The sequence below is a fragment of the Fundulus heteroclitus genome, chromosome 14, assembly GCF_011125445.2.
Source record: "Fundulus heteroclitus isolate FHET01 chromosome 14, MU-UCD_Fhet_4.1, whole genome shotgun sequence".
Classification (NCBI taxonomy): Eukaryota; Metazoa; Chordata; class Actinopteri; order Cyprinodontiformes; family Fundulidae; genus Fundulus; species Fundulus heteroclitus.
This window is the reverse complement of record NC_046374.1, coordinates 13,291,385-13,318,827: the sequence shown is the minus strand read 5'-3', so window position 1 is coordinate 13,318,827 and position 27,443 is coordinate 13,291,385. Positions and strand designations below refer to the sequence as shown.

General features: G+C 41.0%; 1 protein-coding gene across 1 annotated transcript; it reads left to right on the top strand.

Moving 5' to 3' along the window:
• Window positions 1-1,283: 1,283 nt before the first annotated feature.
• Window positions 1,284-27,253, top strand: LOC105933732 (ATP-sensitive inward rectifier potassium channel 10). The gene is made up of 6 exons (XM_012873401.3): window positions 1,284-1,890; window positions 13,789-14,172; window positions 14,682-14,893; window positions 15,777-15,908; window positions 18,471-18,648; window positions 24,454-27,253. Exons 1-6 carry the CDS (start codon window positions 1,848-1,850, stop codon window positions 24,837-24,839), a joined length of 1,335 nt encoding a protein of 444 aa, XP_012728855.2. The 5' UTR covers window positions 1,284-1,847; the 3' UTR covers window positions 24,840-27,253.
• Window positions 27,254-27,443: the final 190 nt, after the last annotated feature.

The window sequence follows — 27,443 nt, the reverse complement described above, 5'->3', positions numbered from 1 at the left end:
GTGCAGCACCTGATGCTGAGGGCAGTCAGGCAGGTGACCTTAGGTCACAAGTCGAACAGAAGTACAGCGAAGGACTTTAATGTCAATTACTGTACTTTCGGGTGATACTGTAAAACATTTACACCAGTGGAAACTCAGGGTCAGATACCTATCAAGCAATGTTTCATAATATTTCATTTTATTTCATGTTATTTCATATAATACATGTGCTCCTGGCAATTCAATCTTCATCAGCTATGCCAAAACTGCAACTCAGATGAGGAGTCTGACTCGTGAGATTTTCTTTTGTTTGTATTCAAAGTTTAAGTGTCAGTTTCATAATGCATGTTGCATAGTATTTCATGTTATTTCACAAGTATTAATAGTGAGTTATTGTCATTTATTCACTTAACATTAAAAAATAACAACAAAATTCTTTTTGCCCATGTTTTATTGGTCGTAAAACCCCGTGTGACATCTTACCCCATATAGTGTGACAACTTACCCTTTGGAGGGGCAACTTGTCACATGGTGACAATCTCCATTAGATCACTTATAACTCTGCACAGAAATAAGATATGAAATATAACCAAATCCAAAATATATACCTGAGACTTTGGTCTTTCATCTGGTACATATGTTTTTCTTATATATGGTGTTTTGATTGCAATATTTATGCATGAGTGTAAAAAGTGTGACAACTAGTCCCGGTCTCCCCTATACATGCAGCAGCAGCATTTCTATAGTACACAATGTTCTTTTGCTTCGCACACCATTTTTATTCCAACAAAATGGGTTAGTTTGACAACAGGCAGTCTGGGACTGATAACTGCCACTTTGGTCATTTTTCGCCCTGTTCGTCGTTTTTTTCATCAACAGGAGGATCATTTGTGCTCGCCTTTACTCCATCCAGCGCCCCTCCTTGCAGGGCGGACGTGGCACCACCTCACAGAGATGCACCGACATAACCCATTCACTGCCCTCCGGCCAACGCAAAGTGCAAGATGCCAAGTACACGAGGAGAGAGCCCAGTTCCCCCTTTTCCTTTTTTTCTGATTTGTAAATATCTTTGTTCCAGCGCAACAACTTCCAGGCTTGTATCTGAGGCCCATCAAACGTTTGCACGAGAAAGTTGACAAAGGCTGAAACAGCGGAGGAGGCTTCTCCAACAAAGAGGCCCATTTACTATGTACAGTCAGGGAGGGCGGCCGGGAGGGAGGGTGGGAGGAGAAGCTGGGAGGAGAGTTGAATTAATGAATTAAAAATGTGGAGAAACAGTGGCCAACTAAATGTTTTGGGGCTTATATAGCAAGGGTATGCCTGGGGTGATGGCGGGGGGTCCTCGGAGGAGTGGACAGCACGGGCTTTTTTAAGGTCTCTCTCCGCGTGGACACACAGGGCGCACTCTCTCCCTCTCTCCCTCTGCTTCACAAGCAAGAAGAAAAAGTGCAAACTGTCCTCATCCGATTACATAATGATCCAGTAACAGTGAGCCGGAACCGGTGCTGCCAGTGCCAGTGAGCCGGGAGACACTGACTGACCGCTGGGCAATCCTCATCCAGGTCTCTCTCTCCCCCCGAAGGGGTTCAAGTTTTTTGTTTTTTTCTTTCTGAGAAATTTAATATTGTTGTTTCATTTAGATGCAAGGAATGACTTCGGTTTAGTTTTGCAAGGGGAAAGGATGCAAGGCAATGGTGAAAAGTGACATCAAACATGTGTGAACCGTCAACAAGTGCAACGCGGTCAAGACCTTAACATTTTTGCGGCGTTTTCTTTTTTTTTTCTTTTTTTTTTTTTTTTTTCCCCTCCGAGACACAGAAACCGTCAGTTTGTTTTTGCAAATGTTTGCTGGACAGTGAAAACTGTCCATGCTGCACTCAAAGCAAACATCCGTAACAGGTCAACAGAAAGGTAAGAACTTATTCTATAATTCATATTTCCATGAGATCTATATCCTCGGCCTCACAAGTTGTCTTGGTTGACTGAAAAACAAATATGCGTTGTAGCTCTGTTATGCACGAATATAAAAACTTTGAGTAATGCGCGATGCTTTGTTTATTTATGCGTACTCGTTTGAGGGTAAATGCGTTTTGCACAACTTTAGGTTTGATAAGTAGAAGTATTTTTGGATTAAATTAAATAACATTGTGGGTGGAGAGAAAGCAAAAGCTGCAGCTCGTACTTGCTGCACCTGCTGTGTTTGTTGTGCGTAGGCACTAACCTAGGGGAGGGTTACATGTCTAATTTATCCCAGTGCTGTACATAATTCACTTTGGCGGGCCATGCTTATCTTACCCCAGCTGTGGAAAAAGTTTTACAATAGAAAGAATCAGTATAAACTTCAAAGACTCAGCTTTAGGCCTGGTACAGCAGACAAACATTATTCTGCTATAGTTTTTTTAATCTAGTGTAAATTTATTTTTTATAGAAATCATATGTAGTCGTATGCAAAAGCTGATAATATTGCATTCAATCATATCTTATACCAGTTTTAAAAGTCACAAAAGGACAAAACCGGCGTGATCATGTTTTCACAGACCTAACATGTCTTTTCAATGAGGGGCGCATTTACTGTTGTACACAGATGAGATTTAACAGAACCTGCGGCTGTGCTGCAAAAACGTCACTCTTGAATATTTGGAAATCAGCCGACCGCCATTCATAAATGTCAGCCAGTGTTGTAACTCTCCAATCTGATCGCTTCTGAAACAAACATTTGTGGATCTCTCTGGATTTATGCTGCTGTGTCGAAAAGAACAACCTCAACACTGTCAATTTGTATTAGATTGTCGAACACTCCTGGTCTCCTGGCCCGATGTCTGAACTGGATAAAGTGGGTACAAAAAAATTGTCTGGATGTATGGATGCTGTTACTGAGCAGAACAGTGGTCCCTTGTCAACGCGCTACGTAGTTCAAGTCATTTGGGCTTAGCTCAGATGTCGCACGTCTTTATGACACAATGTAGAAAAGGTTGAGCTCTGGAACATGTGTGCGTTTTGGCTGTAGATTGTTGCTTCTCAGTTAAAGCCGTGGCCACAGATTGTCTGACTGGTCGTGCGGTCTACAAAAAGACTTGAGTGATTTGTCTCAGGTTTTTGTGGTTGTTGTTCTCTTTAAAGTTGCGCAAAGGCATCAGTTTGATAAAATCAACCCATAATGACCAGGGATGCACAATATATCTGCATCTACATCAGTGTTGGCCAATGTTTATCACATTTTAACGTACGGGTATCATTCCCTTAAGTGTTAATTGTTACCATTTGTGTTTGGGAGAGTGGCGGTGGGGGATGGCGGGGTGGCCATAGGGTATTTGTTTGGCCATGTGACGCAGCGGAGGACTATGGGGCGTTGAACTGATGCAGGGAAGCAGTGTCAGCTGTGTTGTTGTTTTCCACTCAGTCGAAAAGGTAGTAAAATATATACATTACTGGCCGTAACAGCAACATTAACATTGAATATCATTATTGGCCCGCATTTTCCAATCGGTGCATCCCTAATTTGTAACTTTTTACATTTGAGCCAATCATAATAATCCATACTGAGCACATTTAAGTAGCGGGAAAGGAGCCTTGCAGAATTACAGTCAGACAGAAATGTGGGAAAGAAAAAAAAAACTTTTTAAATGGCAGAATAAACCTTTGGTTAAACTGCAGTCTGCTTTGACTGGCTGGTATGAGGAGCCCTTTTGCAGAAAAGCTGTGAGTGCATTGTAGTGAACAATATTGCAATACCATGCATCCATACCGTTCCTCTGTGCAGGGTCACAGGGTGGCTGCTGCATCTCCTGAGGTCACTGGGAGCCAGTCTACCACAGAGACATACAGGACAAACAACCATGCACACACACATCTAAGGGCAACTTACTTTGGACTAAGGGAGGAAGCTGGAGTACTTAAAGAGAATCAGTGCATGCACAGGGAGAACCTGCAAACTCCATGCAGAAAGACCCCAAGTTCAAACCCAGGATCTTTTTGCTGCAAGGCAACAGTGTTACCAGCTGTGCCACTGTGCAATAACAATATCCCACAGGTGGCTTTGAATGTGGTGAATGCATTCAAGCTCTGCAGGCCAATAACATGCAGTCTGGTTAAGTTGACAGTGGCTGTATTGCTAAAGCACATACGATACGTTAACTTCATAGAGACAGGGTGGACGGGAAGTAGAAAAGTGAGGATGTGTAATATTTGAAGTGCCTTCCAAGGGTTTTATGTAAGGGAGCCACAAAGAGGAGTGAAATGACAACAAAATGATGCATAATTTTCAGTTTTATCCCAAATGAATTTCTAAGTCAGTATCTTAATAGTTTATAGAGCCACCAAGTCTTTGCGCAACCAGAAAGTCTTTCTGAAAATTCTTTACAAACTATCTCCATCTTAGTCAAATTGGATGAAGATATCTGATTAGCTTTAGGTCAGGACTTTGACTAGACCATTCTAACACAGAGATGTACTCTGATTAAAACCAATTCTTTGTAGTTCTGGCATTATTCTTAGAGCTCTAGCCCAGCTGGAAGGGGAGGGTTGCCCTCCAGTCGAAACACAAACCGCACAGAGTAAAACCAAGTGGGGAGGAGCCAAACTGGGTTGGGTCAGTGGAAACGGGGCTTAGCTTTATTCATATTCACAATAGTGCTGAACAGATGTCTCTATTAAATATTAGCATCACTACAGCATGGCACTGCCGGCATGAATCATATCATCAGGGAGGGTGCGTCTAGGCTTTAAAGCATTGTAAGATTTCTGCCAGACATTGCAAGTAGGCCATAAAGTTTAATTCTGGTTTAATCTATCTAGAGCACCCAACTTTTGGTAAACTTCAGCAGGAACTTTTATAGCTTTCTTTCAACAATTGTTGCCACCCTTCCTGGTGGCATTTGAAAGTTTAGATGGACAGCTATGTGGGTTATGCTATACCCATGGCAATCGGAAGCGAAGGGTGTAGCACAGTGAAATTAAATCTGTGTGATGTTTGCATGTCGTTTTATAACCAGAAACTACTTTAAACTTCTCCACAGCTTTCTCTCTGATCTCTCTGCTGTTCCATGATGCTGATGATGTTCATAATAATAGTAAATAATAATAATAATTGAACTTTATTGATCTCACAATGGAGAAATTCACTTCTGCATCTTAACCCATCCCCTTGGGGAGCAGTGGACTGCCACTGTGCGGCACCTGGGGAGTAATCGGGGGTGAAGGGTCTTGCTCAGGGACCCAGAGTGCCATGACTGGGGATCAAACCGGGTACTTGCATCCTTCTCTGAGTGCAAGCACACTGCTCTAACCACTCGACCACAACCCCCCTAAGCTTCTCTAACAAACCTCAGAGGTTTTCATAGAACAGCTTGATTTACACTGAGATTAGATTGCACAAAGATGGTTTCTACTACTTGGTTAAACTGGATTTATCTAAGATGTATAAGAGTAAAGGATGTAGACAAATGCACACCACACTTTTCAGATTTGTATTTTTAAACCTCTACAGAACCATGTATGGTTTTACTTCTTGACAATTATGGAGTAATTTGCATTGGTCTGACACAGGGGTCTGTAATATTTACAATCCTATCAGCCATTTTAGATCCCAGTCCAGCTAAAGAATACTAATTTAAAGCCAGAAATGTTACATGACCATTTTATATCTGATGAATATCTACTATAGGACATTTGCTGTAGTTTTTAAAGAACCAAAATTTTATTTCTAATTTGGGGTTTTAAAATAAAGAAGAAGAAAAAAAAACATCAAACGTTTGCGAAAAAATGATTAATGTATTTTAACCTATAGGATGTTGATATTTGTGGAAAAGTAGAACAGACAGTTTCCACCCTAATGCAACACAAATAGATTTTAAATGAATATTACCGTTATCATTACTAGTGTCATTCAGTTATTGAATTTCAATGCAATTATTGAATGCATTTGTTATTATATGTATATTTAAAAACAATAGTAGTTTTCTGTCTTGCCAAAGAGCCGGTTGTGGCTCTGCAGATCTCTGGTCTAACATGAAATCCTCATGTGCAGAAACTTGCTGTCTCTGCAGGTCTGTCTTTCAGCGCAGCCACAACGTGTTTTGATATGCAAATCAGTGCAAAAGAAGACATTCTGTCCTAATCGGATCGCCTTTAATGATTTTCATCTTGAAGCGCTGTGGACCCAACAGCCGCTCATTTGTGTGGCTTAGTGTGACTGCACGAAGTTTGTCTTTCTGTTGTCTTGACTTGGCTTACCAGATGCCGTCTTGGCACGGTGTGCGTTAATGTTTATTCTGTCCATTGAGTCCAGCTACAGAGGCTGCTGTGGTGGGGACAGTTGTCCCAGCCATTCAGCTGGAGTCTTTTCAGAGCCGTGCACTGGCTGCAGGGGTGTCTTTATGGCCCCGGCCTCTGGACAGCCACACAGAGTGGAAGGGATTACTTTCTCCTCTGGAATACTAATGCCAAGCTATTGTCACTCCACCTTCACTCCACATACCTCATCTTTTCTAGCCTTCCCCGTCTTTCCCGCTCTTTCTCCCTCTTTCACTTCTTTTGCCACCTGATGCCGTGTTTTCTCTCAAACCTTCCCGCAGAACCAATTATTCTGTTCTCCCACCTCTGCTCCCCCCAAGCTCCGCAGGCCCACACAAGATCAAATACATCAGTGAACACCCGCACGCACTTCAGCGCTCGGTTCTGGTCTCCTTTCCCTGTCTAACTTGCTCCCTTTCACTTACTCACTCGGACAGTCGTATTTTTCAATAGCGGCTTTTGTCCCTTTCATCTCGTGGAAAACAAAGGATTTCTGTGCACACGGGACAGAGGGAAGACCGGGGCTGCATGGGCCGGACAGGGCGGAAGAGATCGCAACCTTGAGTGTTGTCATTCTCTGGAGGGTAAAACGTTATGAGAAATGGTGAAAGTTCGTTAAAGTCACAGCAGCAGAAAACATGCAACGTATTATTTTGGTTGCAGAAATCCCTAGTTTTTTGAAAACCTTTATAACAAATGAATAGTTTTACATTTATGTTATCCCTGAACTTTGCTAATTTATTCATTATCCTACCAATCTGCCTCATGCTTGAAGGTCTCCAAATGCTTTTAAATGTATATCTATGCCACATTTCCCATTAAAAATGAAGAGATGCATTTGTTAAACTTTACGACATCCATTATCTTGTTAATAATTATTGTTGCGCTGATGCCATTTTTTAGCCCCGATACCAATACCCGATACCTGGCTGTGCAGTATTGGCCGATACCGATACCATCTGTCTGAAATTGATGTGTGTGTGTGTATATATGAAGAACTGCATACTACTTAGGGTAGTAGAACTTTTTATTTCCTAGCTAGAATGGGTGACAGACTTTTGGCTCTCAAATGCCAAAATAGTGCAACTTCCATGAACTTATATAACATGTATAATAGTAGTCGGGAGAGAGAAGGCTGCGTTCAAGTAACATACAAACATCAAAATGGTATCGGTGCCCTATTTGTTGGTACTCGCTGATACCGATACCACCATTTTAGTGCTGGATCGGGGCCCGTCCCATACTGGTATCGGTATCGGTGCAAAACTATTAAATAATGCAAAAATAACAATACATTTTTTTTAAAAGCACCTTCCAGAGCACTCAAGGACATTGCACAAATGAAACAGGATAACAACAACTAATTATAATAAAAACAACTAACATTACAGTGAGTAATAATGCGAGCAGCTGAATTCTGGACCAGTTGAGGCTTATGGAGGGATTTTCTTTTATGAAGATCAAAGAGAAGAAAAGTTACAGTAGTCAATGTGGGATCTATCCATGGATAAGAACTGATGCACAGTGAGGGAAAGGGAGGGACGAAGACGAATGATGTTCCGTAGATGAAAATATGCAGACCAGTTGATGTTATTGATGTGAGAAGTGAATGATAAAGGGCTATGGAGGATGACACCCAGACTCTGACCTGATGTGAAGGGGAGACCGTGGAGCCATCAACTGAGAGATGGAAACTGTCAACGTTTGATTGTACAGATTTGGTTCCTACAAGGAAGTAGAGGTGAACCGATACTTTATGTTGGATAGGCAGGAGGTGAGGGAGGAGGGTGAGAGTAAAGAATCTGGCTTGCTAGATAAATAGAGCTGGTTGTCATCAGCGTAGCAGTGAAAATGGATGCTAAAACTTTGGAAGATATTACCGAGGGGAAGAAGGTAAATGCTGAAAAGTAAGAGTCACTCCGTTTGTGAAAAAAGATGGATGGGAACTAATCTAAAATATTATGAACTAAATGTAATGAAAAGATAAGACTCATCCTTGAAGATCCCATTGAAATGCATTTATCAGTGTTGCAAATATCAACAATTATACCATCCAAGTAAATTTTGCTTACATATTCATTTACATTTCTCCAACTTTTGCAGTTTTTCTTGAAAGAAAGCCAAACAAATATAATCTAACTTTAACTTGGTTTATTTTCTTTTCACATCACTAGTTATGAAATGTACATAAATCATATCAACAGCATATTCCTTTATTCACAGGGTTTTTTATATTTTTCCAAATAGTTCGAACCCCCACCCCAAAAAATCAATATATCTTTATATCTGTAACTAAATCGCTTTTGTGTTAGGGGATCCCTTTGCTGTAGATGTTTATCCCTGATAAAACAAGCTTGTAACAACTGACAGATTTAATTTGGGTAAATTTTATTAAAGGTTTCTTGATCAAAGTTAGCCTACTTTCACAGCTTAAATAAATTGAATGTATTATTGATTTAGAATAAAATTTGATAATTTCAATTAGTTTTAAAATCTACTTTACAAAAAAAAACAACAAAAAAAAAAAACATAAGGTACATGGCATCTAAATTCGGTACAGTTTTACTCAAAACTTAATTAAGAGGATCAGTCAGATCAGTCAATATCTCTGCTGGGTCCTACTTTGCAACAGAATCGTGGCTTACTTACATTGTTTTTTTGTTTTTTTTTGATGGATCCTCTGTTTTATCCTCCATGTAAAGAAAAAAGAAAAAGGTTTGTGATTAAGCAGAAAGGGTTACTGAAACACTAATTCATTTCTCAAATCTATCATAACAAGGTGGCCTGTAAACATTTTCCTGATGATGAGATAAACAGTTTGAGAGTTCCAACATCTTCCCTTAAATTCTAATCAAAATATTTTTGTAGGATATGTTACTCAAAAAAGTTTAAAATATTGTTTGAGTTTAACTGTTATTGGACATAATTTTTCATCATCAAGTGTAAATAATTAAAATGGTTTATATCTATTACTTTAAACAATCCTTTTTGACACTGCAGAAATTATCAAGGAAATTAGGGTCATTGAATTGCTTTTCCCTTCCTTTTACATACAAGGAATAACGTATTGCTTGGTCAGATCCACCTATTAATAAGCTAGTTGAATCGGTGAGGCCTTCGTTGCAGGGGTGCGCTGTGTGGGGGCAGCGTAACCGGCTGGTCTGGGGTTTACCTCCAGGTTCATGGGGTAGGCTTTGGTTGGTGGCTTGATTGAATTGTGTTGGCCCCGTGTCTGAGCGGATGAGTTCGGGGTTATTCGGGGCTGGGATCAGGGCAGGGGGTTGGGGTCGGGTCTGCTCTCCTTCATCCTGCTGATGGGGATCACCTCCTCGTTCTGGGGGGGCTGGATGACCCTCTGCGGTATCGGTTCCAGGACCTGGGAGTATACAATGTGTGTGGCGAGTGCTAGTGCGCGCACAGAGTCTATTCTCATGTATTATCAGACTAAAGGTGTGGTGATGAGCGTTTGCATGTGTGGGCATTAGGGTGGGAACACGTGACTGTGACTGGATGCCTGTGTTTATGTGCTTGTCTTTTTGTCAGATTGGGTGTTAGGGTGCCTCCTCTCTTGGGACATCTCAGGTCTGTAGTCAGTGTGCTGCATTGGTGCTCTGGGGGTGTTGGTCTATGGGTCCTCATAACCCCTACTGAACATTTTTCTAATGGACAAACCTTACATAAACAAGCACACGCTCACAAATACCCACAGGTGCTTGGATCCAGGAGCTTACAGATAAACCCTATGATTAGCCTTGGTTGTCACTAAATACATTTTGTGTTAAATAATGCTGTGTATTTTTCAGGGATGTAATCAAAGGTGTTGATGTTTGGTTTTGTTGTTCTTTGTATATCTCTTTCTGCAGGTGCATTATGCCGTGGGAATGCTGGTGATGGAAAGATAGATGGAGAGGAATACAGGGTGCATCTTTACCTCTTAAGCGATAACATAAAGAGGGTTTAGGATATAAAAGTTTGGACAGATTGCCTCCCAATGTCTTTCTGATCCATTTAAAACATTTGACAATAACATACTCAAAATAACAATTAAAAAATAAAGTTAGACTAATGATAGCTTCATATCATCCAATTTATGGCATTTAATATTTCTTTTTGTTTTCTCTGTCATTCTTGCAGAAATTATACTAATGGTTTTATATAGTGACATGTGTTGTGTTACCGGGCCAGTGCAACATGCTAATATTACCATCCAGAATGGAATCAAATAATTGGCTGATTAATGAATGTTTTTCTTAATACATTATTGTGGAATAGAGATTACATATTAATTCCTTTTGACACCAAATCTACTATGAGTTGTACAATCAATATGGAACAGATTAGTAACTAAAACATGCACAGAAACAACATAACCCATATTAGTGGAAAAGAGTGAGTCGTTCTCAGGAGCTCAGGGAGCTCCTTCATGCTAAGATGACAGGACTGCCCCTGTGCAGTTAGTCCAGGCAAACAATATCCTTGTTTCTGAATGTTTCACATCAATCAACGGTGTCATAAATAAATTGAAGCAACCGGCAATGGCAGCAACTAACCAACAAAGTTGGTGTGGTGGTAAAATCATAGACTAGGGTCAGCCGATGCTGAAATGCATAGTGTGCTGTATCAGTGACTACAGATTACATGTTTAGGTGTTGTCGAATGCAGAGATGAGGACCAGAGAGAATAAATTATTATATCAACAGCACTCCAGAGAAAGAAATTGACTGATGACAGCAGAAGATCTGACAATGGAGTACCTAAACCAAAGAGTATTTATACTGATTTTGATTACTGAATGCTACGTGGTAGTGTATTGCACTAATGCACTGGGGAATCGTTCCAGGGAGCACAGAACCACCAGTAATGTAAACATAGGACAAAAATCACAAAAAATAAACCTTCAGTAGATAATGATTAGGAAACTAAACTCAAAGTGCAACAGATTATGACAACAAACCTTCAGGAGCACGCTGCCACTGTACTCCACAGCAGCAAGGCCAGTTCTCTGGGGTGGAGAATCATTGCTCTCCATCTGGCAATCTAAGAAATAAAGCTGTGGAATGAGAGCAGGGCGTACCTCCTGTCAAGTTTAAAGTTTTGTGAGAAGGTATATTGGGAATGGGTATCTTTTCAGAAGTTGGGCTCAGTGCTTTGGTTCCAGTAAAATAAACATTCCAGGCTTCAGCAGACCAATGCATTTTAAACAATTTCATATTTCCATCTTTGTGGGGACAGCTTAGCGATGGTCTCCTCCTCTTTCAACATGCCTGTGCAGCATTTTACAAACCAAACTCAATAGAGACATTGATGCTCGAGTTTGGTGTAGAAAACTTGACAGATATGCACAGAGTCCCAATTACAACCCCACAGAGTGCCTTTTGGGATGCATTAGGATGGAGACTGTCCAACATCAGCGACTGACCTTAGAAATGATGAATGGTCAAAATGACCAACGAGCCGCTCCTAAACCTTGTTGAAAGTCTACCCAGAAGGTGTGAAGCTGTTAAAGATGCAAAGACTGGGCCGGCATCTTTTTACCCTCTCTGGATCAATAATATGTGTCTTTGCACAGAAGTTTTATTTATGTTTTACTTGATAATATTTCTAATGATCAAACAGTATATGTGTGTCCTACCTTTTTCATAGTATGATGTGGTGCTTAATCGTATGATGCTCCTGCATGTCGGGTTGTAGGTTTTATCTTTGCAAAGCAGACATCCTTTTGGACAATACATGAAATTGCTCATGCTGTGACAGCTTATACATGTACGTATGTTTACTGTATGTGTAGGCAGGAGCACCGTGGGGTTTAGAGTTCAGCTGGAGAGGGCAAAGTCCAATCACATGCCCATGCTCCTGACCCCACCCCTCACAAACACCCCCACCCCCCACCCCCACCCCATCCCCTCCCTCCACATCTTAGTATTCATAGCACAGAGCTCAACACAGCTCTCCATTCATTCACTCTGTGTGAGCTCCAGCTCGGAGGGAGGCGAGACAGGGGTCAGAAAGGACAGGAAAGGACAGAGCGTATCAGATCGCTCTGGTTTTTTAGGCCTTTGTTTGTGCTGGGCTGTTTAGGGTTTTTTTTTTTTTTTTTTTTTTTTTTGCTCTAGAAAGCAAAGACAATTTGTCTGTTAGAGCAGCTTGGCAAACGCAGAGGGAGTGAGGGCAGAAAGGGGAAAAAGACGGGACGGTGTGGAGGAAGACGAAACGTGGTCCAGACGAGAGCGCGGTTGTTAAACGTGTGCAGAGGGAAACTCAAGCGGTGACAATAAGTGCTCGTGGCACCCAGGGGTGTGGGATCTCTCATTCACTTAATAAACTATTGATACTTTGTAATCCACTTATGCCAGGGGATCAGGGTGTCATCACGGTGCATCATCATTTTCAGCATACAGGTGACCCAAACAAGAGACTCATATTTCAGGGCAAAACGCGCATCTTTAATGCAGCGATGAGTGGGTCAACGCGGAGGGAGACGATAGTTTAAAAACATGGCGGCAAGAATCCATTATGAGCATTAGTGAGGCTTAGTAATAAATAATGCCGGGTAATGAGATCCCAGTTACTAACCGCACCACCCTGAAGAAAATTGGGTTGTTAACAATCAAGGCCCGGTGTATACTGTACAGCACTTCACGTTACAGTCACACTTCATTCCAGACCGGTTCGTTTTCTGAGCAGGAACTTCTTCTTAGGTCTTCCTCTTCTTGTTACAAATTTGTTTAGCAAATTGCCGCTGCATGTCCCCCCTGTGGGTGCAGCTGACACGTTGACAGGCGGCACGCCCGCAACAGTGCAAGAGAACCAAACAGTGGAAAGGCGAAATGAAGAGCAACGAGATGTCTATGTCAAAAAGGTTTTACCTTTTACCTTTAAATGAAAATGGTATTGCGAATGCATCATTATTTATATTTTAAAATACTCCCCTATGGTTGAAAAAAACAGGAGACAAAGTAAACATCAGAAAAAAAGGCTTTTTGTAGCAAATCACTGATAAATCTGTGAAGTCCTTCCAGCTATGTTAGTCAGTCTGAATTGTACTGTGACAGAAAAAGTGTCCTTTTTTTTGCACAATTTCAACAAACTAGTTTTAATGACTAATGATTTTTAACTGAAAAGCACATCCGCCGCAGTGAAAGCTTTTCTTTTCACAAGGCAGGTGCTGATAGTGCAGAGAGGAGAGACCTGAATAGATCGGCGTGGAGGGCCACAACACTGTCATGCTGGAAAATGTGCTTTTGATCCCTTTCTTCTTTTTCCTCTCTGATTCCCGGGTTCTACCTCTCAGGCCAAATGTTCCACTCGGTTATCTCCCAATTCATGTGAACCTTACATTTCAAACATTGCCTAGCTTTCCCCTTTTCAATCAGACTCTCCTGTTGTTCACCATATTGTTCTGAGCATACCTCCGCTCTTTTTCACACCGTCCCCCTTTATTTCTCATTTTAAGCCCTTTTTCCACACTGCCTCCTTCCTAACCTTGTGGCATCCCCTCTGCCTGTCAACTCTCTGCAGTGCTGACCATGACTTCGGCCACTCCCCCGTCCTCCGAAGGCTCCTCCCCACAGAGAGTGTGCCATTCCCAGACACAGACGGACGTCGGCAAGCCCCTGCTCAGCTCCACTGGGCTTCCTGTGGTGACTGGGGGAGCGGCAGGAGCCGGGGGGCCCATCGCCCTGCGCAGGAGGCGCAGAGTCCTCTCCAAAGATGGACGCAGCAATGTCCGCATCGAGCACGTCAGCGGCAGGGGGGCCCTGTACCTCCGTGACCTCTGGACAACTTTCCTGGACATGCAGTGGCGCTACAAGTTCTTCTTTTTCTCTGCTACGTTTGCCGGGACCTGGTTCCTGTTCGGGTTGCTCTGGTACCTGGTGGCCCTTGTGCACGGAGATCTGCTTGGTAAGGATGACTCTGGCTTTACCATGATACTCATGCGGCCATGCTTCACACATAGAGCAGGCGGTGCTACAATTACTTAAATTATAACAAGCCGCATGTTTTTTTGTAAATATTCCTTCCTCACATCATCAGGCTTCTTCCAAATGAGGATTGTGCAAAGTATTTTATTTTTTTTTGCAAATTGTTTATCATTCCCAAGATAGTATCCTATTCCTGGTGTGACTTTTGCAAAAAGCTCACGTATGGAGGGACAGCAGTCTTGAATTTACTGATTTAGTGCACATCAAAGTCATTAGAAGGGTGTTGGGAAGTGAAATTCTCATGTCGATAAGGATTGTTTCAAAAGCAACAAGCAATTTTAAAAAGTTGTTCTTATGTGAATTAGAAAAAAATGAAGACAAGCAAATCAAAGACTCTTTGAACAACAGCTGGCACAGAAAGTAGCAAACTGTTCTTTGGTATTTGGGTTGCTCCAAGTTGATCCTTCGTTCTTTGCCTTCTATCTCCAGAGTTTGACCCGCCGTCCAATCACACGCCCTGTGTAATGGAGGTGAAGACCTTGACGGGAGCCTTCCTCTTCTCACTAGAGTCTCAGACCACAATTGGCTATGGCTTCCGGTGCATCACGGAGGAGTGCCCCGTGGCAATAGTCCTCCTCATTGTGCAGCTGGTCATCACTATGGTCATGGAGATTTTCATCACCGGAACCTTTCTTGCAAAAGTAATTTATTTTTTATTTATTGTTTATTTTGAACAAAGCGATAAACTTTACTGCAGAAATGTTTGTAGAAGCAGTTAATGAACGTGTAGCATTGTAAGCTGTGTTATGTGTTTCACATCATGGTTGCTAACAATGTCCGAGTAAGAGTCCAGAGCTAAGTGTGTGAGAAACTCTGTGGGATCACCTAAAGTGGGAGCGGTGGATCTGATAAACTCGGAGAAGATGTGTGATGAGGCCCACCAAGGAGAGCAAGAATACTGAAATTGAATCTAAGGGAGTTTTATTGCATCTTTTAAGTGTTGTTAAGTATTGTATTGTTTAAAGGCCTGCGTGCGAACATTTGCGACAAAGTTATTGCACATCTAGAAGTTTTTTTATTAGTTTTAAAAACTTTTTTTGTTTCCTAGTTGAGCTGTAAGGCATAAATGTCACACAATGTGTGTATAAAGTTTTGGGGGTGTGCACAATTTGAAGTAATAATGTTTAATTTAGCCGTTTTTTAAGGTACTTCACCAGTCGCTTCTATTGTTTAGCTTCATATCTTCATCGCTTATTCAGAGAACTTGCATGAGTGCTGTTGTTACTGATCTAATCTATTAGAAGCAAAGCTTCAGCGCGCTGAAAACAGTTTTCTTATTACACCCCCAGCATAGAACGTTATCAGCGTTATCACAGTTTTTTGCTGATCATTATCAATCCTATCTAATAAGAAAAAAAACGTCTTTCCCTTTTGTATAGATCTGAAATAATTTACTTTCACTCTCATCTTCACTAAGCCTAAAAAAGAGGACATGTGAAGCTTTTAACGATCAATGTAGAATATACGGTATTTTAGTAACAAGAATCCTTCCCTGATCTCTGATTTCTTCCCTTCTTCCCCCAGGTTGCTCGGCCCAAGAAGAGAGGCGAGACGGTGAAGTTCAGTCAACATGCTGTCGTGTCATACCACGAGGGGCGGCCCTGCCTAATGATACGAGTGGCCAACATGCGGAAAAGCCTGCTGTTAGGATGTCAGGTAACACCTCCGTATGAGCAACGTTTACTTGCACTTAGCTGACTTCCTGCGCCGGTCTGTGAAACGGTTTTATTCTTTATTCATTTCATTTTACATCATAGTATTGATTCTTGAACTGCATCCAGAAATGATTCTGGGACTATCTCTTAAACTGTTTCTCTTGTTCATTCTTATTGGACCTTCACTAAGCATGACTTTCCCATAACTACAGCTACAGCACTACTGCTTATTTTATGCGTGCAAAACCGTGAAGCCGTTGTTTTTATACAACACTTTGCACTGTTTTTCTTATCTCCTATTGTATGGAGGGAATTTTGTTCCATTATTTTGCGAGCAAAGAACACGTTCTGTAAATGGAAATTAAAAAAAAGAAAATTTTGTAAATGGAAATAAAAAAAAAAAAAAAGCAATCCAGAAATGAAACTTTGAAAAACTTCAAGGTTTTGAGAGTAACTTTGCATTACTTTGCTGTTTTTTTCATGGAGTGAATTTTGGAGTGAATAACATGTTTTGTAAATGGAAATGTGAAAACAAAATTCACTCCATATTATTGGCAACAAGGTAAGCTTTAATCAGGAGGGATATCCTGTTTGCAGTGAATGTGAAATGATTTAAAAAGTTGATATAGATAGTCTAATGATTGACAATTGCACCAAAGAATGGTATTATCAGAACAGTTTCAAACCTTTCACCATCTTTTATGGATGTTGGCAGTGAAAAGTACAGTAGATGAACGTCAAAGCTGTTTCGAACAGTTTGAACGTACGGTGGCATTTAGGGATCCCCCTACACCCACGATCAACTTAAGCAAGCTACCGGGCCTCTTCACATCAGACCATAAGCGCACCACGACAACAAATATCAGACAAGGTGGGAGATGATCTTTGCAGCGTATTCTATGTTGGTTCAGCTGCATCAAGAAAGTGCTGGCACCAGTTGTACCAGTTGTAGCTTATCTTAAGGATGTGGCTTTCAGTGTTCAGAGTTTTAAAGATGCCTATATTATATTCACAGTGCAGCTGATAAAAAACCCTCTGTGAGATCCTGTCAGTTATTCATGAAAACCACACCTATTGTGCATGAATTGCAGAAATATGCACAGAGAGCTGTGCTGGATTAACATGATTGTTCAAGAGGGCACACTGCTCAGTGAGAAGGTCTCTGCAGAAAACCTTTTCTGTATCCTCTCATGCTGAAAATAACCGTGGAGGCGCAGAAACCTCCCGTTTTTACAGCAGATTTAGGAGAAAGCTACAGTAGAATATGCAGAAAAATTTCGGGGCAGATTTGATACTCATGGTGGACGCATTGCTGAGGGAAGGCCAAAGGAGTAGGCAAAATCGATTTGGTGTGTACTGAAAGAACAGTCTTCACATTGGAATTAGGTTGACCAGTTTTGCCACGAACTTGTTGTATTCAAACGATCATAGAGGTCCTGCAGAATGAGGATCAGTGTTACTTTATTGGGTAGGGGGCTTAGAACAGTAACACTGCATTCCACTTGTTAGAATTTCTGACCACTGAGTCTGAAATATCAACAGGAACGGCCTCTAAAATCGGAAATGAGTTGCAAAGTCTGCAACAGGTCCATACCGACCTCTGCGTTCAAGATGGCTGCTACCCGCAGCAACATTGAGTAAAACTTTATACTTTGTTTTTCGCAGTTCCCTATGATTTATGTAACATTTAAGATAGTTGAACTCATACTAATTTTCAGTATTCATTAGACGGGACGTTTCAGTGCTGGATGCAGTCACAAAATACCGCGTGCAGCAGCATTGTTGTCATGGTTATTGTTTCAACACAAGTTGCTAATGAAGAATCACCACCTATTGTTGTTTATTGTTTCATGTTAATTTGAGCAACGCAGCATTGTTAAAAAAAAGATTTTGCAATCAAATTTGTATCTCAGGTTGGCTGTTTTTGTAAATTTAACAAGGGGTTTCGTGCGAGTGTCCATGTTTTGTCCTACTCTCTGACAAGCAGTAGGATAAATGGAACGCAATAAGTCGGAGATGACGTAATCTGCGACTTCCCTGTTTCAAGCTCCGAAGAAAATACAACGCAAAATTGGTGTTTGGTTTGGGCAACCAAACACCAAGATAATACCCTTTGTAGAAAACATTTCTTTAGGTCATAAAGAAGGTTCCAGATCTTTTAAAATCAGGGAAGGAAAGGACAAATGGTTTGGTTCACATGGCAATTGGGAGATATTTTATTGGCCTCTTAAACAGTGTTTAGATGTTTAGTTGAATGCTTCCTGTGACCGATTATGATGACTCCGTTGGATATGAATATGTAAATTGCTTTTCCTATTATCTCCAGACCTGCAAATTTCCTTTTTATGCTGCTTGTCGGCTTGTTTGTCTACGCTTGTTGGTATGAGCAAGACAAGCAGAGAAAAAACGATTGAGGAAGCAACATTGCCAATACCCTATTTCAGGACATACCAGAGGACATGGGAGTCTGGACAGTACAGATATCAATGCTGGGGCCCTCAGGGTACAGGACACCCTCTCCAACTTCCTTGGCTGCGGTCTCTGACTGCATCTTGGCTTGCAGGTGACGGGGAAGTTGCTGCAAACGTCTCTGACCAAGGAGGGAGAAACGGTGCGGCTGGACCAGCGCAATGTGCCTTTCCAGGTGGACACGTCAACGGACAGCCCCTTCCTCATCATACCCCTGACGTTCTACCACATCATCGACGAAAACAGCCCGCTCAGAGCCTGGGCAGCAAAGGGTACGTCACAGCTCTAATGAAGTCATGTCGGTAGGTCTGATTGACTCATACCAAATGTGTTGAACTGCAAGATAGAAGCTTATGGCCTCCTGAAAATGATTACTATCAGAAGAAATCTTTCACTATCGCTTCTTAACTCTCTGCCACGTATCAGCAACAAGTGATTGGGGTTAACATTACCGGCGTTGTGCGCTCTTTACTTGAAATCCCTCTGAGTGTTATGTTAATTCACAAAATGTGTAGGTACAATGAGCATGTCTGCGTATGTAGGTGTGTTGGTATTTACAGTCACGTGCTGCGTTCTTGGCTTTGTCCAGCTGTCCACAGTTGGGTTCGTTTGGCACTGGAGGAGAGGGTTTTTTCTGGCTGGAATGTGTGTGAGAGAGAGCCTGCTCGAGACACCCCTCGTTACAGCACAATACTGTACAGTCTGGGGCGCTGACATGCAGCCCGCACAGATCCACTTACAGCAGCTCTCATCACCGGCGGCCACACGAGTACAAAGCACGGTGCTTTTCTGCTTCCTAAGCCGGCTTGTCTTCTCAGTGGATCATGTTAAAACATTTATTTCTGCAGCAGTGTTCCCCTCCCACACCATTTATCTAATCACTTTAATACTAGAAGTTATATAAATGACCATTATGTTTTTCTGGTCTCATCCGTGTCTTGTTCAGATATAAATGCATTAAGTGATGTCCTAAAAGCCGTGTAAACATAAAACCCACCACATAGTAAGAACGTAGGACCTTAATAGGCAGAAATAACACAGATTTCCACGAGAATAATTATTTTAATAATTTTTTTTGTGGCACCAGCCACTTTTTTAACGAAAGTAGGCTGACGGGAAGAGGGCTGAGAGAGATGGAAGACAACTTCCACGGACCAGAGTTGATCCCGGGACAGTCGCCTTGAGGACTGAGGCCTCCGTACATGTGTCGCCACCTCAGTATCTTATGTCATCTCATGCAAACTTAAATACACCACAGTAGGATTTTACATGATGGACCAATACAACACAGTCATGTATGCGGAATGGAAAATTTCTACACGGTTACTACAAATTAAGAAAAAAAAAAACCCAACAACAACGACTAAAAAAACCTGTGCCAACAAATATGTATCAGTTGCAACATATGCATATGCAACATATTGATGACAGGATCATGCTTAGAGGATACCTTACTTGTTCAGGGACAAGGAAGCTGGAGCTAAAGACAAGGCTAAAATATGTTTCTGTCAACTTACCTACTTTTATGATACAAATATGGTAGAATTTGTAAAATACCTTGAAAAGAAAAGAAAAAAAAAAGTTGTGATTTCTCACCTGGATTTGATTAAAAATCCTCTTGTGTGTATCCCTGATCTTTCACACAGTGTTTCCATAAAATATGGTATTTGCTGTATTTTTTCCTCTGCTTAGGATTTGACTCAGTATTCATTCAATCATGGGCCACATCAGCATAGACCCAAAAAGCTGTTTTTTTTGGTGCGTAACGACATGATACAACAGTGTGTTGGCTGCAAGTCCATAATACTGATCTCTTCCCCTACATCCCAGAGGTGCTGCATTGACTGAGATCTGGTGACTGTGAAGTACAGTGACTGGTTTAAGGAACCAGTCACTGTAAAGGGATGGACATGGTCAGAAGCAATACTTGTGGAGGCTGTGGGATTTAAACAATGAACCTGTTTAAATCATTGCATCTATAGAAAAAGTCCCTTTCATACTACACCTTCACCACCAGCCTAAAGTGTAAATCTGTGACTCAGATTGTGGTTAGGGCACTGTGGGGGCTGAATGTGTGCACACCACCCATGCTCAAAGGCTGACTTCTTAAATCTATGGGCACTATGAACATTGTGAAAAGTCTTTATTTCCCTAAGAGAAATATAATACTACGAGACGCGAGGGCTAGAAAAGTAGGTGTAGAAATGTGAGCCAACAAGAGTGATTCTAGCATAACCAAAACAACCTTTGCCACCAATTGAAGTTAAACAGTTTTTAAGTGGTTTCATTTAGCATTTATTGATTTTTATAGTGGGTAATGTCCTGATAGGGTTTTTTTTGTCCCAGATACTGATCTAATAATTGAAAAAGAGGCAATTACCAATGTTGAGTCTGACTCCAATATTTCATTAAAGTCAATCCCCAGAAAGAGGCTGAGTTTAATTCTCATTATCTTAAAAGTGCAGTAAAATAACACAAGATATTTCAGTAGTATTAGTATTTATATTGGGTCACCTCTCATTTACTCACCAATGACATATCTGGAAACTACAATATCTCCTTTTACTTACTTTAATGATACAGTTGATGCAACACCTTCACTTTTCAACATTATTACATCTTGCTCCTGCAGACAATGGTTTTATATGGAGTTTCCTTCAGTGCCAGGTTAATTTGAACATGATTACGGGCTGTTTTGATATGACTTATTGATAATTCGCCTCATAACATATTCTAATGTTTATCAAATTGCCCATGTACAGTCAAAGCTTACCAAAAACATTAGTTTTCCCTTACAGTCTGAAGACTCTTGCTTTGAAGACCATACAATTTAATGACTAGCGTTGCATCTGCTCTCTACGCCAGCATGTAGAGCATTCTGCATGGCTCAGATAGAAAAGACGCTGCAGCAGCCAGGGTAGCCTGTGCCACTAAGAACCTCAATAAAGGGTGAAAAACTTTCACATTGTTGCGTTTGTCAGACATCAAAATGATCTGATGGTCTTACACCTAAAATAGGCTGTGACTTCTTAGTTTTAAATCGGCCTTGCAGATTTTAGCCATTCATTGGGGTGCGGCTGAGACGATAATACTAGACTTGCTTCAGGAGGTGCTGTCGTGCTAGAATTAGGTCATGAATGCACTTCAACCCTGCAGCTACTACCTAGCTGAAACCTAATTAATCCTTATAATATTTAGGCTGAGGGAGTTTTTGTAATTAAAGCAATTTCTTTCCATTAAACATACAACTGGAAATTATGTTAAATCGTCAGGCACTGATACTAGAATCTCCGTATTGGTGTTATCAGAAAAATAAACAATCCCTTTGCTTGGTGCCTAAACAGTAGTGGTTAATATGAAGATGCAGTCATACTTTATGAAAACATGCAATATGAAATTAGATTTATTACAATGCATGGGTTGTGAATTGGACAGTTTTCTTGAACAGCATACCAAACCAAAGATGTTCTATATATTTAAGTCTCCTTCTTCTCAAAGATCAGGAGGACGAAAGATGAAAGATGAGCTAAAGATGCTAAAGATGCTAGATTCTGAGGTTTTGTTAGGTCACATTCCATTTCTTTTGAATACTTGATATTGTCTGGAAAGGTTTCTTGTCTATAATTAAAGTTCTCTTGTATCCTCATCTACTTTTTAATGCACTTGGGTTCTCCTTTCACCACAAGTTTTATGGTAAATGATTTGAAGATTGTCATATTTCTCAGTAATATCTGTGAAATCTGTAAACGAACGAACGAATGAATGAATAAATAATTTATTTCAGACAATTTTTGAAATAATGAATGTAACACACACAAACATGTGTAAATAATAATATACATCTACATGTGTAAATAATAATACACATACAACAACAATAATAACAATAATAATAATACTTATTATTATTATACTATATGTATAATCTAGTAATTATGAAGAAGGGTATGAAGAAGAAGACAAACAACTCAAAAAAAGCAGCAAAGAGAATCCTTTGACAATATTTATGTCACAGTGTCGACAAACGGTTGCGAAACATGGTGTTTTGCCTTGGTGGGAGTGATATTTGGTCTGTTTGAGGGTAAGACTTGTTTTCACAGATGAGAGTCTGCAGTTCGGGCAAGGGCTGTTGATGCAGGTGTTTGCCTGCTTGACTGCATATGTCTGCTGATATGTCCTTTGGGGGTTCTGTGGGGTAATGCCACTCAAAATGTCCACCTTCTGGGTGTTCAGAGAAATGTTTACCAAATGTTTGATTGAAAAACTCCTTACACGTGACAAGTCCAAATTTACATGTGGTAAAACGTCACAAAGGAAGCTTGAAAGTATTTTCCCAATCATTCAGGTTGGCAGAGAGAAGTTTTAAGGGTTTGGTCATTTGAATAAAATGGATGTCCCCTGTGAGCGCGCATGCTTCAATGCCTTTACACTCTCATCTAACCCTTGTTAGATGAGAGTGTCCTGGGGTTTCTACGGCCTGTGCGGGGACACGACGTATGTGCCGTGTTGAGTCAGAGTCTGGGCCTGACCTCGTGGACGGGGGAGCAGAAGAAAGTGAGGCTTTCCCTGTAGATCTCCCCAAGTCTCTTGTGTCTGTTTCTCGCAGTGACCTGCTGGCGGAGCAGAAAGTAGATCCCTTTCTGAGTCAGTTTCTTGACCAGGTTTTCACTGATGACAAGAGTGCTGCAAGTGGGTATGTGTTGAAGGATGGGTTATCGGTGTGGATGAAGGATTTGGAGAGTTTCATTGTGGCAAGATCCAAGTTTTGTGTTGATCGGATGCTAGTTTGAGAAGCAAGCTGCAGTATCTACAGTAGTTTTGGTAGGCAGGTTTGCATTCTTAAGGAAATCAGAACTGCATCATCAACAACAGCAGAACGGCACCGTGTGATACAGCCGAAGAGCACAAATAACATGACGCAGAGGGAGATGTTCCTACCAACAGCTCCGTTCCCCACCAGTTCTAACACTGAGCTGATGTTGGAACACCGGTTCTAACATCATTAAAAAAGCTGCTTTGTGCAAAACACGACACTGAAGTTAACGCCTGATTCAAAGAACCCAATGCAGCAGTTAAAGGTTGAGTTGGTGATTTTTTCCAAAAGTTTCCCCAAGTAACTTATTGATTATTCTTGTCTTATTTCTTTCTGCTGCAGCCTTCCTCTTCTTCTCATAAACTTGTACACGGTTTGTTGTTTAGCTAAAATATGTTCAGGGTGACGATTTCCTTGAGTCTGCTGCTCAGTAAGCAAATTAAGGAAATAAATAAATAAATAAACTATATATATATATATTATATATAAAAGTTAAACTGATGAAGAGATAACCTGACTAATACATGCCTAACTTAGGTTAGATCAGGTATTATGAGGCATCAGTCAAGAAGTTCAGTTCCGACACATTTCGTTGGCCATTGTGAGATGTCTGTAATATAATGGGACATTAGGTTATTTGGTTCGTGGTTATATTCTCAGGATTTGTAACGGTACCAGACAGTCACACTATTGGTTTTTGTTTTTTAGTTGTAGGAGCAGTTCACACCCCTGGCAACCGCCTATCTGGCCTATTTTCTGAGCCGGCTTTGGTTGTGACGTCTGTGTGTCACGGCTTTTGAAGCCCTGATTCTAGCAACCGTCCATCCATTTGAATCTGAATATTTGTCTCACAATCCTCTCAAGGCTAAAGGTTATCCTGGTGCTTTTTTTTTCCCGCTCACACTTTTTCTTCCACTCACCTTTCATTGTTAAGCTCAGATACAGCAATCTGTGAACAAAAAGCGTCTTTAGCAAGGACTTTTCGTGACTTACGCTCCTTGTGGAAGGTGTCATTGTCTATCTGCTGGACAACTGTGTCGTTAACATTTGTCTTCCTGGTTGTGTAGGCCACCCGGCCACACTATAACATTTCTGTGTTATCACTAGCCATAAACATAGGCGCTCTGTGTCAGATGAATATATATACAGTATGTATTTGACCTTTTCTTTACTGAAATAGCTAAACTTCATTTATATTCTGAATGACTGAAATGCTGTTGTAATTCATGTTTGCAATGATTTTTTATTTTTTTTTGTCTACCAGGTGGCGGATGGGCGGACCCTGATCTGGCTGACTTTGAGCTGCTGGTTATCATGAGTGCCACAGTCGAACCGACTTCTGCAACCTGCCAGGTCCGAACATCCTACCTCCCGGATGAGATCCTCTGGGGATACGAGTTCCCCCCCGTCGTCTCCCTGTCCCCGTCAGGGAAATACGTGGCTGATTTTGCCTTCTTTGACAAAGTGGCAAAGACCAAAACTCCCTTCTGTAAGCAGCTTTCATCACTAAATGACAAATCCGAGACACAGTACAACGGTACAAACGAGGATGAAGCAAGTCGGGAGAAGCACAAAGGGAAGGAAAAGAAGCGAGACAGGGGACGCATCAGAGATAGCAGCCCGCTGAGCGTTCGAATTAGCAATGTTTGAAGAAGATGTAAACAGGAAGCTGTGGGAGGAAATGAAGGTGAGGTGAATAAGAAACAGAAAGAAGAAAAACAAGTAAGCTGCTAAACCGATGAAATACCATTAAATTTTTCATCTACCTACACACACTGACATTGTCTTATACATACGTCAAACCTCGACCACGCAGCAGGAAAACTAAACACCTGGGTTGGCACCGCAGCATCTAAACAATAGAAAACCACACGCCTGTAAATAACGAACTGAAGATATCTGCAACCAGCCTTAGACAGACGAAACTTGACTATGACAAATTTACGGCAGGATTTAAATGTGTTTTATATCATATAGCGCACAATACAATGTACGCGGCATTCACAGTTTAAATTTTGTCTTTGACCGGTTCTCTTGAAGATGAAATATCTCTTTACAAGTGAAATGGGGGAAAGGGCCAAGAAACTTCTTTGGGTTTGTTGTGTTCATCACCGAATCACAGTACTGTTTTTAAAAGCTCCATTGTAAGGGATTTGAATCAGATTTAGTCGTAAATCTGAGCCCTCCACTATACCTTCCTCACCTTATTAGGAATGGATGCATTAAAGATTATAGTGTGAAAACGTGCTTCTCTCCAGCCTGTAAATAGCTTGTCTATTCTCTGCTGCTGCAGCAACATGCAGCATTGAATAGGGCAAGGAGGAGGCATGTACTGTACTGTCTTTAGGTACGAGGTTGCTCTCCCACTTTAATGCTTATCGAACGGTTCTCAAACAAAAACGTTTGCACTCATCTCCTTATGGCAACACACTGGACCTTTAAAAACTGCCTGCAATGAACGGGTGGTGTAAATACTGGAACATGTTGTTCACGTGTAATTTTAAAGACTGTATCATATTTTATTAGAATCTAACAGCATTAATCGTTAAATGGTCCTCTTTGATAACTGTCATGTTGTTACTGGGTTATATGAGGCTATAGTCGTTTTACTAAAAGCACTTTAACTGGTTATGAAAGTGAGATTTTTTTTATATATAAACAAGGAATAACAAAACTAACCTCATGATTGTAATAAGTGATTAAATTGTGTGTTTACACTGTGGGCATGAGATAATACTATTTGTATGAAACCTTTTGTGAACTGTTTTAAATCTTTATGTACAGTATGTTTCCATGTATCCATGTACAGTGCATGTAAATATATCTTCCTAATTTGTTTCCTTTGGGTTCATATGGCCCAATAACGGACTGTTCTGACTTCTCAATGTATCATAGTAACTGATTTCGGGGCTCAGTGTTGTTGCTGTAAACGGCATGCAGTAATATCTGTCTTTTTACAGCCAACATTTCGTAACACACTCAGTCTCTAAAGGAAAGGGAAATATATAAAAATAAATAAATAAAGTTAACACATTAATTATAAAAAGAGTACGGTTCTGCATCAAAGAAGCCATGTTATTGTTAAATTCATTTTTGAAGAATGTAGTGGAGGATTTTTCTAAAATGTTAAGTCTTGAAAGGACCTTCCAAAACGAAAACAAAAATGGGTGAAAATATATATAGACTTTACCTTCCATAAGTGTTTGCTTTTAACCTTACCTGCAAGCTGAATTCTTGCAGTATTTGTGCGTTCACAAACACACGAGAATCCGTCTTGTACCACTTCAGCTTCAAACTTCGTTTGTGTCTGAACCAAAAACGGTTCAGGCCAATCATGTTGCAGTATTGTGGTTTAAGGCGGGACATACCGGTGCAGTGAAAGCAAGAGTGCCTGAGCCCCCAGCTAAAGCAACATAAAGGCTCACTCTGAATACCCTAATAGAGCAAGGACTCTTTAGCCAATGCGGAAGTGGGTCAGCGGTCAACAAAGATAAGTGCTGTCCGAACAGTGCAGTTAGTAAGGAAGCAAGATTTGCCTAGTAACCCTACTGTGCCCCTTACTGGCACTAGGGAGCCTTAAGATATCTCACAATCCTTTGAGTGATATGACATATCAGATTGCCCCTTCACGTAAATCAACAAAAATGGCCAGAGAAAAGAGAGCGGGCACTGTGTATTTAATTTTCGAAACGCTGTAGGCCCGGATTTGAGTCGCATCATCAATGCGAGTCAAATCCGGCTTTCCAAAGGCTTTCCAAAATCAGCACAGCAGTCCGGAGTTCCTTTCCTCCCCACCATAGAATACTTACTGTTGGCCCTGTGAAAGGTCAAGGAGCAGGAGCTAGGAAAAGGAGCTAGAAGCTATTATTAAGGGTATTTGGATGGAGCCAAAAAATGGCATCGCAGAATGATGCATGCGTAACTCCTGATATCACATCTGTCTTGTAAGTTTCCACAATTTATTCTCTGATAACAGAAAAGCAAGAACTGCCTTGACTAGCTTACCTTTTTATGTTTTCTTATGACATCTGCTGCTTACGTTTTAATTTATCACCATGATTGGCTAAAACCAACCTTTGGTAGGCAGGCACTATGTGTCGCTTCGCCCAATCAACTTGGAAAGTTCTGCTCCTTTCCCCAAATGGATTCAAATGGAGCCGTCCCAGATTGATAATGTGCAGAGAGTGCTTCTTATTAACAACCTGGCTGGCCAGGTTAGTTTGTTTTCAAATTATTTGTCATTAACTGGAAGGC

Bases quoted from the DNA above. Each gene is read 5' to 3' on its own strand.
- LOC105933732 (XM_012873401.3), top strand. From the start codon at position 1,848: ATGCTGCACTCAAAGCAAACATCCGTAACAGGTCAACAGAAAG. The intron at 1,891-13,788 runs GTAAGAACTTAT...AACTCTCTGCAG, and splicing joins CGTAACAGGTCAACAGAAAG to TGCTGACCATGACTTCGGCC. The intron at 15,909-18,470 runs GTAACACCTCCG...CTTGGCTTGCAG, and splicing joins GCCTGCTGTTAGGATGTCAG to GTGACGGGGAAGTTGCTGCA.